This window comes from Nanorana parkeri, unplaced genomic scaffold (assembly GCF_000935625.1).
Source record: "Nanorana parkeri isolate BGI_ZX_2015 unplaced genomic scaffold, ASM93562v1 scaffold514, whole genome shotgun sequence".
NCBI classification, from domain to species: domain Eukaryota; kingdom Metazoa; phylum Chordata; class Amphibia; order Anura; family Dicroglossidae; genus Nanorana; species Nanorana parkeri.
Window position 1 is genome coordinate 251,575 of NW_017306782.1, and position 19,475 is coordinate 271,049.

Sequence of the window (19,475 nt, forward strand, 5' to 3'; positions counted from 1 at the left end):
TAAACAAAAAAAAAAAAGGGGGGGGGGGTTAGATAACTTTAAATTAATAATGTGACTAGACTATGTATGAAGCAAAGTACACTACACAGGCAATGTTAAATAGCTTTTCCGATCTGATAATTAATAATCATTGTTTTGTTATATACAGTAGTTGTTCTTCACTTAATAAGAATAATAATTCACACAGCAGTGTTCCTGAGCTTACAGTAATATTGTGTTTGCTGGTTATTGAAGAAGCACTTAAATTATTGAATGCTGACAGTTTTAACAAGAAAAAGGGGAAGAAAAACCTAAGCAAACAGGGAAAGCTTTCTACAGAAATTCACTGCTGCCATGCTGGTTAGTAATGGCTAACATGTGTGCTCCTTGTGTTTTGTTGTAGCCGTCCCCGGGAATTCTGGCGCCTTGACTACTGGGAAGATGACTTGAGGCGCCGTCGACGATTTGTACGGAACCCCCTTGGTTCAACACATCCTGGAGCGACACTTAAAGCTTCCAAAGATCATGGTATGTATCATAAAGATGCATCCTCTTATCAAGCCAGTGCTTTAAAGGGCGTGTCTATTGCATATCTATGTAGGATTATGTGTGTGGGTACAGAAGTATTTATCTGTATAATAGTAATTATTAAATTACATATACATTTTTTACATTAAATACCTGATGTTTTATGTATTTCTAATTTGTATGTAATGATTTGTGTTTATTTTGGTATTACAGGGAAAACTCCAGGAATGTGTTATTTACACTCCAAGAATGCGTGAGAGCAGTGGTACCTTAATTGACCCGTTTTGTTACATGTGCATTATGTAGTAGTAGTTTGTGCAAGTAATTAATAATATAGTAGTCTATGGGACTGCCTATTTCAATTCAAATAATGCACACAGACCACAATTGGCCACTTACAGTACCACTGTGCTTGCGGTGTATTTTTTGAATGTATTCTATATCAAAGGACAACATGGCGGTAGGTGTATTTCACCCATTACACTTAAACTCGCATTCATTCAAAACATAATTCCTGGAGTTTTTTTTAAGCATTAAGTTTAAGGGCTAGGTGTTTGGATTTGTATATGGAGAAGAAGGTGTAGTGCAAAGGTCTGCTTGAATGTAATTGCAGTTAAAAGTGAAGATTATTCCTTGAAATGTATACTGTTCTGCCCATCTGCTCAGTGTATAGGCTCTTACTTCATGTGTTGCTACAGTACACCATTGCACCCCTCTTTCCTTTTGCTGGTTAAACTGGTGATCTGAGAACCCCTGCTTGTGATGCAGGAGGGAGATTCTCAAACACAAAATGTTAGTACTGGGGAGAAACAAATCAAATTAAAACTGTAAGATCGGAAGTTGCAAAACATGCGATTCTTAGAATTCTTTAACCCTCTAAGGTTGTCTGTGGATAATGTTTGCAGAGAACACAAATTATGGTCAATTGAGTGATTTGTATTTACCTGTTAGCTTAAATTGTATATCCAATGGGGTTGGGTTGATAAATAATCCCAGGCACCATACCCCTCCTAATGAAGTATTAAACAAACATTATGCGTGAACGCACATCAAATGTTGTAATTTGGCCACTTACATAGTACAAGTAAGGTATGGATTGACCGATAGAGGTATTCCCAGTGGTGGGGGCCGCAGAGGAGACAGACTTTGTATGTGTGGGTGCCTAAAAATCCCTGTGTATTCACAAAATGTTACCTTTAACAGTTAGGGATATCTTGGAACTTTTTTTACTTTTACTTATATTCAGCCCTGAAAGCTGATTGACGAGAACAAATGGTAGTAGTAGCAGCTGAAATACAGAGATAATTTGTTCCATGAAATATTTACCCATAGTTAATACATTAGGAAACAAGGAGTCTAGGTAAACATTGTAGTTCTTGTGATTACGCTCACACTTCTGTCAAAAAGTTCAAATTAATTTAGACGGCCCCATTATTCTGTTTCTAAATTGTTGGTCATCTGAGGCTTTACTGCATGTATACACTGAGTGGCCAGATTATTATAACCACCTGACGTTTGTAGGCAAATTAGCTATAATTTTGCGCTGAAGTTGCCAGAGGGCCAGAACAATATAAATAGGGAAGCAGGTTGTTTACCACGACAGTAGAAGTGATATTTTTTTCTGAAGATATGGGTAAACAACGTGATTTAACAGCCTTTGAACGTGGGATGATTGTTGGCGCTCAAGCCATGGAGCGAGTATTAGCAAAACAATTTGTTAAATGTTCAAGAGCAGCTGTTGTTAAAGTGTTTAAAGACTGGGCTGTCAGCCGAAAATCTGGGTCTGAACGTGCGAATTGTGGCCATTGTACTATAAGCTGGTAATTTTTTTACCTTCATGCATTCTCTGCATGAAGGTAAAAAACGCCCAGTACCTTTTTCTGTCTGCCCCCCACACTTACCTCTGCACACCGCTGTCACCACTGCCTGTCCCTGAAGCTATCCTCCGTTCCCCAAACTTCCTGGTTGCTGGGGGAGGATTATTATTATTATACAGGATTTATTTAGCGCCAACAGTTTGCGCAGCGCTTTACAATATAGGGAAGACATTGAAGACATTACAATCACAATACAAATCAAGACAAGATGGTAAGGAGGGCCCTGCCCCTGAAGGCTTACAATCTAAAAGGGAAGGGGAAGTGATACATGAGGAGGCAGCTGTGTGAGGATACTGAGGTCAGTCAAACTGTTGTGAGGAGGGGTGTGGCCCATTGACACACACAGCTACTTGCGGGCACGGCAGGGGAACGAGCATGCAAGGGTGTCTCCACAGAAGCAGCTTCACTGATGGAAACACCCGTGCAGGGACGGGAGGAAAAGTGATGTGGGAACCCACTACAGTATGAGGAATTGAAACATAAAAAAAAAAAGAACCAAGGATCTACATCCCATGTGGGCCTCCCATGCATAAACATGCACTGCAAGCACTTTTTTTTTCAGATTCATTCTGTTTATCATTTTTTCCAGTTTACTGTTGTTTTAATGAAAAGTGATAAAAGTAGATGCTCTGCATATTGTAATATGAGGACCAGTTCTTTTCAAACATATTGATTGTTTTTAAAAAACCACTATAACAGCATTTGAAACAAAATATTAGGTGTTGAATGAAGCCTTCATTAGATTACTTTAGCACTGTTAAAAAACAGAAATATTTTCATGACGGTATGTTACATATTGTCTTTTTTTTAAATGCATTTGTACCAAGTAAATTGAATGTCATAGATGTAAAATTTACAAAGATGATATACAGTAAGTCACTCACTTTTGACAAGGGCTGCTCTGCTTTGGAGGATGAATTCTATGTCTTCTTTATTGTCATTGCATATTCTGTGATATATAGGTGCACTGTAGAAAGTTATATACCTGTGCTCGCATCTCCATTGACATTAAATCTTCCTGCTAAAAATCTATATCAAAGCACGTGAAGCACTGTCTGCTTCAAAAGTAAAATATTACTGAATGGCTCCTATGCTGTTTTTCATTATTTGTAAGAGAGAGATTTCTACGCATTGGAGCAGCTTGAAAAATAAATATAAAAATTGTGCTTTAAATCATACAGTATTGCATAAAAATTACATATACAGCAATCATAAGGAGAAAATATATTTGGGAATGCTGGTTTAAAGCATGAGCAGTTGACACCTATCTGACTTGAACTTGTCTTTCTGTGCTACATATGTAAAGTTGTCTTTCCTTAAGCAATAGGTTGTATTTAAATGACATCTTTGTGAGTTAGAAATTGGGAACACCACTTTGCAACATGATTTAAACATGGTAGAGTCTTCCCTCATGCATTCCCCTAAAGTAACAGTGGGACTTCTATCCTGCTAGTGTTTAGTCATTCAACAGAGGGCTCATTCACACCAGATGAGATGCAGTTTGCTACATTATAAACTGCATGTATACTGTATGGTACTTTAACAATCCATTCATGTCACCGGGGGGACACAGACTTTTTGAGGGCTGACTTTGCAGTGCTACAAGAGACCCTAAACTCAGTTTAATCTTAAAAATGCATTCAAATACTTTAACTATTAACAAAAATGTTGCTTATTTCTGTATCACTTTGCTGTAGATCTTCAAATCAACTCTGACTTTGTTTCCCATGGTCTCTGTGTGTGTTGTAATGTAGCCGCCGCTCCAAGCTTGCACCTGTGATGGACTACTATTTTATATTTAGTTTACTAATTTGTATTGAAGTGTTAGTCGATCACAGGAGCGAGCTTGGAGTGGTGGCTACTCTACAACACACACAGGGACCATGGGGAACAAAAGTAGCCACCCTCCAGAAGGAAGGACAGTGTCAGCATCAATTCAGAGATTTGAGGATCTACAGCCAAGTGATGCACAAATAAGTTACATTTTTGTTAACAGTTAAGGTATTTGAATGCATGTCTAACTGATGCAAGCACCAAGGCAAAAGTTCAGGTGATCCATTAGTTTATAGGGTTATGGATGGTTAGGCTTTGGGTTAGGGGGTTACATTTAAGGCTAGGGTCAGGACAAGGTTGAGTGTGGGCCTTATGTTACTGTACTGTATGTAAACCTTAACAATGAAATATTCTTATTTTGCTACTTTTCAGTCAGTTAAATATAATGAAAATGTTTTGTGCAGATGAACGGGTGGCCCTTATTGGCCGATTGTTGCGATGACAATTTGGATTACCATTACCTTCTCTCTTGTGAGAGTGAATTTTCCTTCGTAGGAGAGTGTTCAAATCTAGTTTACAACTGATAATGAGATCTGCCAGCACAGTACATACAAAGTTAATTATTAACCTTGCAATTATTAACACCTTTTGCATTTCAGAGGAAGATTCACAGGAAGAAATGTTTTTCTTTCAGAATAGAGCAAGTAATATGTGAGCTGCATTTTCAGAGTCCTTTTTGTTTCTGATTTAGGGATTGATAGACCATATTTCACTAGTTAATCCCTTGACAACAGTTATGAGATAAGTGTGCTTCAGGATTTCAACAATGGTACATAGCAGGGGGAGGCAACCTTTTGAACCTACTGTGACAAAAAAATGTTTAAGAAATTGAGGGTGCCGTACAAGGCCAAAATAAAAAAATACAGGGCCCTGTGAAACCTACTTCGCAGAGACCCACACCCTTTGGACAACCACCAAACCTCAATACTTTAGAACTTGAGAAAGAGAGACACCTCAGCTAGACTAGGAGCTGCGGCATGCATTGCGCATCATAGCGAAAAGTGGGCATGATTCAATTACACTGAACATTGGCAATGGCTTAATAGAGCCTTCACCTACTTGTAAAACCACCTTACATGTATGCCTCATTCCTATACGTCTTGCATATAGTGGCTAAAATAAGAATACAGACACACAAACCAAAAAAAAACCCATTGAGTTCATCAAAATACCGCAGGGATTGGTGTTAAGTGCTGTAAATTATCCCCAGGGTTGGTGTCCGTGCAACTAAATTTTACCAGGATTGGTATCCGTGCAGCATAATACTCCCAGAATTGGGGTCAGTGAAGCAAAATATCCCCAGGGTTGGTGTTTGTGCAGCTAAATTCTCCCAGGATTGGTGTTGGTGCAGCAAAATACTCCCATGAATGGTGCCAGTAAAGCACATTTGGCTCTTTCGTGCAGCATTTGATCACCTTCTGATGTCTATGAGCAGTTTAAAATGGCCATTTCAAACTTCCCCTTATCCCTCAGCAGCACATGTTTTGTAGATGTACCTTACTAGAGCACAGGGAAATCTAGGTGCTTACAATTTTGTTTAATATAAATGTGTACTTGAGGAAACCACAAAATATCCTGTTGGTGTAACCTGAGGATGAAGTTGATCTAAATGAATAGCAAAGTAAATATTTCAGTATATTTACAAGTCCTAATGAATTACTTCCTAATGTGTGACAATATACAGAAACAGAATTATTTTTCAAAAAGGTATACCTTTTCAAATGCTGTACTTGACCTCAATACAGGTGACATTGCCTAACCAGAGATTGACATCAGTCTGCCGGAGGAAGCATTTCTTCTCCTGCAGTGACCAGACTGACACGTTATGTCACACATCAAGTAGATTTCTCTACTTCAATTCTACTTTTGACTCCACTCACTTGTAACCAAAAGAAAGGTGTGTGTGTGTAAGGCCAATCTAGCTCTGACCATGTCATCATTAACTGATAATACTGTTATGTAGATTATTGAAGGATTAGCGTGCTCCCTGCTTCAATCTGTGTTTATAACAGTGATATTCATCTAATCTCAAAACATTTTTTTCAGAGATCCAGTTTCAGAACCCCCATCAATGAGAGGCAGTTTTAGACTCTTGCCTGCTCTGTCCAAAAATATTTTAAAAATTGCCTACATATGGCCTTTGAAGTCTCATACATGTTGATGGTTATTGTCCCCAGTGAGTGTTTGCAGTACCATCTTTAGAAGAGATCGAAGATACAGGTGAAACTCAAATAATTAGAATATCGTGCAAAAGTTCATTTATTTCACTAATGCAACTTAAAAGGTGAAACTAATAGATACTCATTACATGCAAAGCAAGATATTTTAAGTCATGATTTGTCATAACTGTGATGATTATGGCTTACAGCTCATGAAAACCCCAAATCCACAATCTCAGAAAATTTGAATATTACATACAATCAATAAAACAAGGATTGTACATAGAACTATATCGGACCTCTGAAAAGTATAAGCATGCATATGTACTCAGTACTTGGTTTGGGCCCCTTTTGCAGCAATTACTGCCTCAATGCGGCGTGGCATGGAAGCTATCAGCCTGTGGCACTGCTGAGGTGTTATGGAAGACCAGGATGCTTCAATGGTGGCCTTCAGCTCTTCTGCATTGTTCAGTCTCATGTCTCTCATCTTTCTCTTGGCGATGCCCCATAGATTCTCTATGGGGTTCAGGTCAGGCGAGTTTGCTGGCCAATCAAGCACAGTAATCCCACGGTCATTGAACCAGGTTTTGGTGCTTTTGGCAGTGTGGGCAGGTGCCAAGTCCTGCTGGAAAATGAAGTCAGCATCCCCATAGAGCTCGTCTGCGGAAGGAAGCATGAAGTGCTCCAAAATCTCCTGGTAGACGGCTGCGTTGACCCTGGACTTAATGAAGCACAGTGGACCAACACCAGCAGATGACATGGCTCCCCAAATCAACACAGACTGTGGAAACTTCACACTGGACTTCAAGCATCTTGCAGTGTGTGCCTCTCCATTCTTCCTCCATACTCTGGGTCCTTGGTTTCCAAATGAGATGCAAAATTTGCTCTCATCAGAAAAGAGGACTTTGGACCACTGAGCAACAGACCAGGTCTGTTTTTCTTTAGCCCAGGTAAGATGCTTCTGACGTTGTTTGTTGTTCAGGAGTGGCTTGACAAGAGGAATACAACATTTGAAGCCCATGTCCAGGATCCGTCTGTGTGTGGTGGCTCTTGATGCACTGACTCCAGCCTCAATCCACTTCTTATGAAAGTCCCCAACACTTTTGCATGGCCTTTTCCTGACAATTGTCTCCAGGCTGCGGTCATCCATGCTGCTTGTGCACCTTTTCTCCACACTTTTCCCTTCCACATAACTTTCTATTAATGTGCTTTGATACAGCACTTTGGGAACATCCAACTTCTTTTGCAATTACCTTTTGAGGCTTTCCCTCCTTATGGAGGGTGTCAATGATGGTTTTCTGCACAACTGTCAGGTCAGCAGTCTTTCCCATGATTATGATTCCTACTGAACCAGACAGAGACCATTTAAAGGCTCAGGAACCCTTTGCAGGTGTTATGGCTTAATTAGCTGATTCGAGTGGGACACTTTGAGCCTAGAATATTGCACCTTTTCGCAATATTCTAATTTTCTGAGATTGTGGATTTGGGGTTTTCATGAGCTGTAAGCCATAATCATCACAATTATGACAAATCACGGCTTGAACTATCTTGCTTTGCATGTAATTAGTCTATCTCCTATATTAGTTTCACCTTTTAAGTTGCATTAGTGAAATAAATGAACTTTTGCACGATATTCTAATTATTCGCGTTTTACCTGTATATAGGTAAACCTGTGCTTACCTTCCTTTTTCACCCCCCGCTATTATTTAGCTGCCATGAATGAAAACAAAGTCCTACATAGCCTACAGGTCAAAGGAGTCCAAGTTGACACAAGACTGTTAACTCCAATGTGAGAACACCGATAGGCCCAGCACAGTAAGCATTGTGAGCTAATATGTCAGCTTGTAGTTTAAATATTTTTCAGTATGCCATGTCTTTATAAAGCATGCCCTCGCTCAATGTTGACAATTTCTGAAAGCATAGCTGCTAAAGGTATGCCTTTTGTAATAGTCAGGGTTTTCTTATTATATGTAGATATATTTATATTAAAGGTAAACAGTCAAATACATTTCAGCATATAAATATAGAAGGCAAAGTAAATGTAGCCATATTCTAATAGACCTTTAAACGTCTTGAGACCACTTTTAACAAATTATTTGAAGGTTTAGAATGAGTGAAAATTGCACTGGGCAGGTAATTTAAATGTAGAAAGAAAATGGTAAATTTACACTCACCACTGCTTCCTGAGCTAGATGAGGTGATAGCCAATATCACTTTAGCTGGCTATGATGTATCTTCAGTATAAGTGGAATCAATACTAGTTTAGTGGGTTTTATTTGCTGTTGCTAGCAATATGTGTATCACGCTGACAAATGCCCTTTGTATGAAACAAAAGAATGAAAGGGCAGGAGCACATTCAGCAATAAACTTGTAAACTTGAATTCAAAAGGATATTTTTGCGGCACTCAGTTTTGCTTAAATGATTAAAACCAATGCACAGTGCTTCAAAGCTATACCTAAAACAATAAAAAAAAGACATTCCTTTTAGCAACCATGGTCTACGTGTCTCCCAGACTGAAGGGGAGAGGGACATTCTGGCTTATCAGTGCTCAGTTCAAAAGCCTGCATCTCTGATGGTATGGGGATGCATTATTGTGTATGGAATTGGCACCTTTCACATCTGGAAAGGCACCATCAATGCTGAAAGATATATATCCCAGTTTTAGAGCAGCATATACTCCCATCCAGACACCTTTTTCAGGGAAGTCATTTTATATTTCAGCAGGACAATGCTAAACTGAATACTGCATCCTTGACAACAGCATGGCTTCATAGTAGGGTCTGGGTGCTTAACTGGCCTGCCTGCAGTCAAAACCTTTCACCAATTGAAAATATTTTGTGCATCTTGAAACAAAAAATATGACAAACACAACCCAGGACTGTTGAGCAGTTATAGCATGTGTATATATAGCATATATATTAGGGATGCACCGATACAAGCATCGGTATCGGCCGCGATACCGAGTATTTGAAGGATCCGAGAAGAAGTGAAGGAACCGGCGGCTGGGGAGGTCGGAGGACAGAGCCGCTGTCAGTAACTAATGCATAGCAGTGAGGAGAGAGAGAGAGAGACGCTCGGCCAGGGTCTGACAGCCGGCGCCTCTCTCTCCCCTCACTGCTCGTCCGTTCTGTCACAGCAGCTCCGCCCCCCCACCCCCTCCATGTCCATGTCCTCTCCTCTTTGTTGCCTTGGCGGTATGTTTTGGGTCATTGTCATGCTGAAAGACCAATCCACGACCCATCTTCAGTGTTCTGGCTGAGGGAAGGAGGTTCTCATCCAAGATTTTACAATACATGGCCCCGTCCATTGTCCCCCTCAATGTGGCAAAGTCAGCCTGCACCTATAGCAGAGAAACAGCCCCAAAGCATAATGTTTCCACCTCCGTGCTTGACTGTAGGGATGTTGTTCTTAGGGTCATAGTCAGCATTTTTCTTCCTCCAAACAAGGCGAGTCGAGTTAATGCAAGAGAGCTCAATTTTGGTCTCATCTGACCACAGCACTTTCTCCCAATCCTTTTCGGAAATCATTTAGATGTTCATTGGCAAACTTCAGATGGGCCTGTACATGTGCCTTCTTGAGGAGGGAGACCTTGCGGGCACTGCAGGATCTCAATCCATGGCAATGTATTGCGTTACCAATGGTTTGTTTGGTGACTGTGGTCCCAACTGCCTTGAGATCATTCACAAGCTCCTCCGGTGTAGTTCAGGGCTGATCCCTCACTTTTCTCATGATCATCCTTAGCCCGTGAGGCAATATCTTGCAAGGAGCTCCAGACCGAGGGTGATTGATGTTTTTTTGGTATTCCTTCTATTTGCGAATAATCGCTCCAGCAGTTGTTTCCTTCTCACCAAGCTTCTTGCTGATAGTCTTGTAGCCCATTCCAGCTTTGTGCAGGTTTACAATCTTGTCCCTAACGTCCTTTGACAGCTCTTTGGTCTTGCCCATGGTGGTGAAGTTTGAATAGAATAAAAAGATTCTGTGGACAGGTGTCTTTTATATACATAACGAGTTGTCGTAAGGAGCACCTTCTTAAATTGACAGGACTAATCTGTGTACAACATAGCCAGTCTGTGAGAGCCAGAATTATTGTTGGTTGGTAGGGGGTCAAATACTTATTTTACTCACTGAACTGCAACTCAATTTATAAAATTTGTATCGTGTTTTTTTCTGGATTTTTGGTTGATATTTTGTCTCTATCATTTAAAATAGACATATGATAAAAATGTATAGACCTTTCATTTCTTTGTAAGTGGGCAAACTTACAAAATCTGCAGGAGATCAAATAATTATTTTCCTCACTGTATATCTCAACGTAATGCAAAATAAAAAGAGAGCTCTCAGCCAAAAGGCTGTGAGTTTACTAGAAAAAAGGGCCTTTAGGGCAGATAGAGGATCTTCAGAGGCATAAATGTGTAAAAAATCACAAAAACTTGTCGAGAGTCCATGGATTGACAATCTTTGCACTCTTGACCACATTTTTCATCATCCTTATATATGAGTATTAGAGGTGCACCAAAATGAAAATTTCAAAACCGAAATGAAAAAGTCAAATCGAAATGAAAAAAAAGTCAAACCGAAAATGTTTTTTATTCTAACTTTTTCAAATTTCCCACAATCATGAATGAACAGGAGGTGATGTAGATCATGCCCCATTCATTCATAATTGAGGACACAGTAAACATACTTTGTCCTCAATTATTTACAAACACTCAGCCATCACTGATTGCTGAGTGTTTGTACCTGCTCTCCATCCTGACCGCTGTCACAGGAGACAGGCCGGTGCGGAAGGAGAGCTCAGCCTCCTATGACAGCTGTCTCCGTCCACACCGCCGCTCTCCATCCTGGATTGGCTGTCACAGGAGGCTAGGCGGGGAGGTGCGGGAGGAGAGCTCAGTCTCCTGTGACAGCAATGGCTGTCTCCACCCACACCGCCGTTCTCCTGATCTGTGACAGGAGGCTGAGCAGTGCGGGGAGTAGAGACACAGGCCGCTCACAGCGCTCTACTCCCGCAGCGCACGGCCTTCTGTGACAGTTTCTCTCCTCCCTGCTGGGACATAGAGCAGCGCCAGCGGGCAGGAGACACCAAACATGCCAAGCTTTAAAATGCGCGCGCCCGTGAAATCGCAGATAACGACCACACCCAAAATTGGCCAATGGTGACGCCTTAAAAGCTTTTACCACTCATCAGTTTAGTGTTATCAGTGATTAATGGCCCTAGAATGATTGCTCTCACTCCGACGTTTGCGGCTATATGTAACATGTGCGGCACAATAGACAGAATCGCCGATTTTGCACGTAGGCGTACCCGACGCATGTTTGCGTGTGTATGTGGGGGGGGACCCCTAATGTTACCTAGGGACCCCTAGAGAAGCTGATGGAAGCAGTGATCTGCTTCAGCAGCTTCTCACTGGCATCTGTTGCCGGAGAGTGACACTGAATGCAGAAGTGATGTAATATACATCCCCTCCTGCATTTGGGGACCGGAGAGGAGATCAAGAGGAGATGGTGTATTGATCTCCACTGACAGTCGCCGTGCCGGTCCCAGCTGCACTGGGCACAGCGGATCTCAGGACCGGCGGTGGGGGGGGGGGGCGCACACCTTCTACAAGCGATCGGGCATCTCTAGAGACACCCGATCGCTTGAATGTAAACAGCCATCGCTGGGCACTGCGGGGGAAGGACGTCTTAAGATGCCCTCCTGCTCCTATAATGCTCCCGTCTGGCCTTTCAGGAACGGCCATGGGAGGTGGTTAAAAACAGTTAACTAAGCTCTCTAGAACTAGCTCCTGTGGAGTCTATTCCACATTTTCACAGCTCTAACTGTGAAGATGCTTTCCATATGCAAAGCTTAAACCTCAAACCTCTTTTCCTCCAGAGGCAAAGAGTGCCCCTTTGTCCTTTGCAGTGACCTTGAAGTGAATCATTTGGCACCAAGCTCACTATATGGACCATTTATGTATTGATACATGGTGATCATGTCCCCCCTTAATCACCTCTTCTCCAGAGAGAACAAATTCAGTTAAGCTAATCTTTCCTCATAGCTGAGTTCCCCCATGAATTGTCACCAAAACAATAGAGGTGAAATCTTCCAAAGGGGACATTTGTCCCTATGATAACTGTCTATGGTGGGATTTCTCTTACTTTCAAAGTTAAGGTAAATCTCCTTAAGAAAAAAAGAAAAACTGAATCTTGACCCTTTTCTACTATATCCAAAAATAAAGAAAAAAGGTATGGCTTTAGATATACTTTAACTGTTTCGCATTTCATTGAAAAGAGGTTTAACATTGTTTAAGTAGCTTTTGGCTTTAAAACAATACTCCTGATTTTCAGTTAGGCTTCATTTCTTTATTATTGTTTACTTTTTAGGTAATTGTATAATATTGGTGGTGTGCTGTTTGAGTTGTGACACTGGTACTTTAAGACTTTGTGCAGACACAGAAGTCAGAGCAATCTTTTGAAAGGATTGATGGGGTCTAAAGCAGCCTCTAATGTGAAGGTGGCAGTGTAAATACCTGAAGACGAATGTTCTCTGTTCTGCCGATCAATACAAGCCCCAAGACTATACTTCTGGCTACCTTCTAGTTAAAAACAAATTTGTTAATTCTGACAATTTAATTGCCCTTTCCAAGTTCACATTAGCTTTCTTCAGAGAGAGGCACGAGTCATTTTTCACAGTGGAACTCTTCCCTAGAGTTATTTATAGGAGTCATTGTCTGGAAATTTGTGTTTTTAAGAGATTTGTGTTGTTAATTGAAACAAACTGTTTTATATGCAAAGTCCCCTGAATGCCACACAGACGTTAATGTGGACAGGCCCTATTTCTCCCTCAGCTTATTATACTTTTTTCACATGATTCATTAGAGAAGATGCTTACATTGCCTTCTGAGCCTAGAGCTTTTGAGCAGAAATCTCAGAAGAGAGTGGACATTTGACTTTTGAGCTCTGCAAATCTTACACTGGCTAATGCATGTGAACCTGCTCTTTCCATTTGTTTTTCGAAGGACTCTTGTCAATTATTTATGTCCATAGCTCCAGATGCACTTGACATCTCTGACCTGCACTTCACTTTAATGAACTTCCACTCATATAGTCTTTGTTTCCAGTTGTATCATTTGCTCAAGACAAAAGTAGTTTGCAAGGTGTACTATTTCTTGATTTCTTTCAGCACTGTATTATATGATGGCTTGCATTGTGATAGGGACATTATTGTAACTGCTTGAATATAAGTCAAAAAGGCAATGAATCTGCTCCGAGCTTTGGCAATTTCTCGTATTTACCCTTTATTAACCCTTGTAGTGGTGCTACCTACGCACTGCAAGTTTTAAGTGCTCGTGTTGGTCTAGGGATGAAGATTTTAAAAAAGTATACTCGCCTGATCCTTGGTTCTGCCTTGCTGCTAGACCTGTTCCTGCAGCCCCTTCTCCCCCAGGCTCCGGTATGTTTAAGGACCCGTGACATCATCACATCTAATGCAGGTCCATTAGACGTTTGAACACCAAGGGACATAACTGCAGCTGGAGCAGGGGGAGAGGTGAGCGGTCACTGCCACAGGACAGAAGATCAGGTGTGTCTCATCTTATTTTCGCCCCTAGACCAAAACGAGCATTTAACCCTTGCAGTGCAGGGGTAGCCCGAATGCAAAGGTTAATTTGAAAAAAATAGGAATTTTTCTTTTAACCCTTTCGATGCCAATCCCTCCAGAATGCTTTTAAGTTCAGCTGGCCACATCATTTATGCAATTTTCCCCATTGTTTCGATTTTCGACTACGTTGCTAGCATGTGTAAAAGACCCCTCAAACCATATATTTTCTGAAAGCACAGGCCCGATAGAATAAAAAGATGGTGCTACAAATTTTGGAGGTCCTGCAATAATTGTGCAAATGTTTATCAAATCAATATTAAACTGATAAAAATGCACAATTACATTGATAAAAGCACACTAAAATCAGTATCAGTGCACAAAAGAAAATACTTTTCCGAATAAATCTAAAAGATAAAACTGTATTTAGTTAATAAATAACAAATACTTGTACATTTCAAATTGCGCCTTTTTTGCGAAATGGTAAAAAAATATGAAGTAATGCAAAACTGTAAATGAGCAACTTATATTAAATTGTTCACTGTGTTGGTATGTGTTGTAAAAAAAATGATACAGGCGTACATTTAATCGCAACCCAGCCTATCACAACACACGGCAATGCGTCGCAAAGCTAAAAACAGACCCCTGACATCTAACAGACCCTTTTGAAATGGAAAAATATTTTGAGGACACAGAGTACTCCAATCTTTTTTTTTTTATTCTGTTCTAAATAAATGGAAATCTCTCAGTACAGAGGCTTCCCATTCATTCAGAAACAGGTGATAATAAAATATTTACTATCATCCAGTTATTAATAAGTAGAAGCCTCTAATAGTGAGTGCTACTACCCATTCTGAAATTCACGAATGAACAGGAAGTGATGTAAAGCATCACTTGGCTGAAATGATCATTTAAATAAATGCAATTAAAAAAAATAGCTTGATAACGGGAACACATGGCACACTACTTTATATTGCTAAAAATAAATTACCGTATATACTCGAGTATAAGCCGTGGTACCTAATTTTACCACAAAAAACGGAAAAAGTATTGACTCGAATATAAGCCGAGGGAAATGAGGCAGCTAACGCTGACTCGAGTATAAGCACTTTTCTTTTCAGCCAAAAAAATGGGCTGAAAATCTCGCCTTATACTCGAGTATATACGGTAAACATTTATCTGGGTGGCTTTACGATAATATTTGCAAAGTATGATTTATAATAATATTTTTTGCTTTGTTGAATAGAACATGACCGTGAATTGTGGGTGAAAATAAATTCTGATTTTTAGCATTTGTTCTCCAAAGTTTAGCTACATAAAATGACTCGGTGGGATAGGCTTCCCTGAAGAGATGAGTCTTAAGGGATCGCCTAAAGGCAGTCAGTGTGGGAGATAGACGGACAGGTTGGGGTAGAGAGTTCCATAGAATGGGAGACACTCTAGTGAAGTCCTGGAGGCGAGCATGGGAGGAGTTGATGACGGAGCTGGAAAGCAGGAGGTCTTGTGAAGAGCGGAGGGGACGGTTAGGGTGATACTTTGAGACCAGGTTGGAGATATAGCCGGGGCCAGAGTTGTGGATGGCTTTGTACGCGGTTGTTAATATTTTGAATTTTATCAATTATTAAGCTGGCTTCAGTGAGGATGATGGGAGGAAGCAATGCTCTACTGATGTACTCAGTAGTTTACTTCCCCTACCTTTTCAACCACCTAATATGGTCCCTGCCACTTGGCTAGAAACCTGCTTTCCAATGTGGGTATTAGTATCGCTTCCCCGTCCCCATTCTGAAATTGTCTCAGTTTGGCCGACCAGTTGTACACCCTCTTCTGGGCCTTCTGCAGATGTTCCTTTACTAAAGGCATCGCCTTGGAAATCCTCTCTCTCATCTGAGAGATATGCTCAATTAGTGTTTTATGTGGAGAGGACTCACTTTCCCACTTCTCCTTCACCAAATCCAGTAATCCCTGGGGCCTTCGTCCATACACCAGCTCAAAAGGTGAGAACCCCGTGGATACCTGAGGAACCTCCCCAATGGCAAATAGGAGCGCAGGAAGCAAGTGATGCCAGTCTCTTCTATGTCTCTGCACAACCATTTTAAGCATCATTTTCAGAGTTTTATTAAACCTCCCAACTAGCCCATCTGTCTGGAGATGATAAACAGACATTCGCAATTACTGGATTTGGAACAATCTGTACACGTCTGTCATTACCCGAGACATAAATGGGGTCCCTTGGTCAGTCAAAATTGCCCTTGGCAAGCCATTTCTCAAACACATGAAGCAGTTCCCGTGCAATGGCCTTGGCTGTAGGGTTTCTTAATGAAACCACCTCTGGATACCTTGTTGCATAATCGGGGACCACTAGGATATATCGGTGTCCCCGAGTGGACTTCTCTAAGGGACCCACTATATCCTTTGCGATGCGCTCGAAGGGTAACAAAATTATTGGCAGAGACACCAGATGTTCCTATAATGTGTTGCTGGGGAGGTCAACTGACAAGTGGGGCAGGATGAACAGTACCTCTTAACTGCAGCGCTGATCCCAGGCCAGAAAAAATGCTCTGTTATCCATGCCTTGGTTTTCTCCACTCCCAGGTGACCTCCTAGGGCATCATTGTGAGCCAGATCTAGCACCATTCGCCAGTAGAGCTGGGGTACCAGCAACTGTTCCACAACTTCTCCCCAAATTATAGACACTCTGTAAAACAGATAATTAATGACAGCAAAATGGGGAAAACTTTTCTCTGCATCAGGTGCTTGAGGTACCCCATTGACAGTTACCTGTTCTCTAGCATTTACCAATGTGTGGTCACGCATTTGAGCCATGCCAAACGCACCCCTGGACACATCTAAGTTAGGGTGTGCTGGACTAGAAGGCCCCACCCCGAGTGTAATATTTAATGGGAATGTTTCCCCTTCATCCTCTCCCACCATAACTTGCACTGGAGAGGCTTCCCTCTCCTCAGGGGTCAACTCAGGATCTAGGACAATAGAATAATTTACACCATTCTTATAGTGATCACATATAAGCAAATCATCATTAACATTGTCAACAGTTACTGTTTGGTGGGGGTGACCCCGAATTGTTTCCCAGTTCTATGGGCAGTTCACTTTGTGCAACCAGTAAACAAGGGGCAGTCCCGTCCCACAATCACATCATGCATCAGGCTACTCACCACCCCGACCTCTTGGGTAACCAAACTATTCCCGGTAGAGATGGTGATGGGGATTAATGGGTACTGGGGTCCCCATGGAGGGATCTCCGTACTGGGTCGAGCCTTTTGACCACCCAGGCATGCACCAGGGTGACCATACTTCTGAAGTCCAAGAGCGCTTTGGAAGGACGTTGATTCACCCACACAGTGCATTCAAACTCACCCACCTCTAGGTCAAGATGGGTAGTGCATGTTTTGTGGGCGTAGAAGGACACTTTTCGAACAGATCTGCGCTCCATAGGCTCCTCCTGTAGGGGACAATGTGCCCGGGTATGGCCCCAGGCTCAACACCGCCAACACTGTATATCGCCAGCATTTTGGGTACTGATGGGCCTCTGCGGAACCGAGGAAGACGACTCTGGGATGCTGGTTCAGTGACACTTCCTTCCAAGGAACAGAAGCAGGCCTCACTGTCTGTGGCAAAACTGGTCCCCGACGACTGGCTGGTCTGAACAGGTCCTCCACCACGGTGTATCTTTCCACCATCTTTGCTACCAGCTCTGCAGTCCCCATGGCTGACCCAGCGTTGTAGATCCTTCTGTTAGAGACCTCAGGTAATGGTCCATCAAAACCCTTTCGACTATTTGAGCTCCAGTCAGGGTCCCGGCTGCAACCACTTCCTAACCAGCTGCACCAAGTCATGCATCTGGGTGGCTGGTCAGGGTGGTACTTCCAGCAGTGTTCCTGCTTAGCCCGGACCCTGACAGTTACCCCAAGGTGAGCCAAAATCTCGACCTTCAGCCGGTCATAACTCTTTGCCTCTTTGAGTGGCAGGTCAAAATATGCCTTTTGGGGGTCTCCTGTCAGAAAAGGGGCGAAGAGGCCAGGCCATTGGTCTTGGGGCCTCCCTTCTCTCCTAGCCGTCCTCTCAAAGGTGTTGAGGAACACCTCCACATCATCACTGGGGTAAAGCTTTTGCAGGCAAATGACTGGTCCTTATGGATACTTGGTTACCAGGGGTGATCACTGCTTGTTCACGCCCCTGAGCAAGTTGGCCCCCCGACTCCTGTAGGGCAGTTACCTGCATCTGCATGGCTTCCTGCTGTGCTGCCAGCAAACGGGTATTTTCCTGCTGGGCTGTGACGGCCTGCATCAGGGCTTGTTGCTGCAGAGCCAGCGCCTCCTCATGATGGGTCTGCGCCTGCATATTAGCCAAGGCCAGCTGCTTAATCAGCTCCTCCATTACTGTGGACTTTTGTGCAGCTTTAGCCCAGGACATGCACATGATACACTGTCCCTTTTTAAATGTCAGTTTTTCTCACAGAAAAGTCCACCTGTGAGAGATGGTGTCTTGCCCGTATTCTCCACCACTTGTGAAGTTGGGGAGCTCACAGACCACTTGCACAGTGGGTTTTGCATAAAACAAAAGCTTTTATTTTCCTCTTACAAGGCAGCAGGTTTCTCTCACCTTAGCCACAGCCAATCACTTTCTCCTCAACTCCCACACTCTCCTCCTGGGAGTTGCAGACCTTTAAACCCCTTCTTGTGAAGGGAAGGTTAACCCACTGGTGGCCCTTAAAGGGACCACAACCCAAACAATGGTGATATATACCTGCCTTCCAGGACCCAGCCTTGCCATCCTCTACACTTGTTAAACATAACTGTAAAATCTTACCCTTCAAGCCATACTATACTGTAATCAATGCTTTTCAGTGCTGCAGTCTAGGTGACGTCAGTTTCCAGTTTTTCTAAAAAACAATTGAACTTGGATCACTTTGTATGACACTTCTCTGTGAGCTGCCAAATATTCTTTGTAAGTCAACTCCATTTTTTTGTAAAGCTATCAAGCATATTTTTTTGTTAATCTTCTGACTGGTGACTGTATTCATTCATTTTTATTTGATGTCTTCTGACAAAGTATTTCTGTATTTCTTACAAATCAGTTTTATCACTTTTTTTTTCCTGTCACAATACAACTTTCACCCAGGTAAAGAACCCTGTTTTTCACGGGACTGGTGCTCACTTGTGGACTGGTACTTCTCTGGATGTCTTTTTTTTCTTTTGAATTAACAATGTTTTTCCCCACAATGTTGGGTACACACTATTCGAATTTCAGCCAGATCCTGATGAACCAGACAAAATTTGCAACATGAGAGCCGCTCTCAGCACCCTTCCACCCGGCAGCCAATCAGCTGGTAGCTCCGTTCTGGTATTTTGACTGCGGCCACCTGCCCCTGTCAGAATACAACAAACAGCAGGTGATTCGTCAATGCTCATAATAGAACCGTGTATATATGTGTGTGTGTATGTATGTATGTGTATATATATATACACACACATACAAACACACTGATCAGCCATAACATT

The 19,475-nt window shown here is 42.0% G+C and overlaps 1 protein-coding gene across 1 annotated transcript in view; it reads left to right on the forward strand.

Moving 5' to 3' along the window:
- Positions 1-19,475, forward strand: part of LOC108790936 (lipopolysaccharide-responsive and beige-like anchor protein) — a 493,639-nt gene that overhangs the window by 242,555 nt on the left and 231,609 nt on the right. Inside the window, exon 37 of the mRNA XM_018561299.1 lies at positions 383-507. Within this exon, the coding sequence (XP_018416801.1) occupies positions 383-507 (125 nt within the window). The remainder of the gene's footprint in view (positions 1-382; positions 508-19,475) is intronic.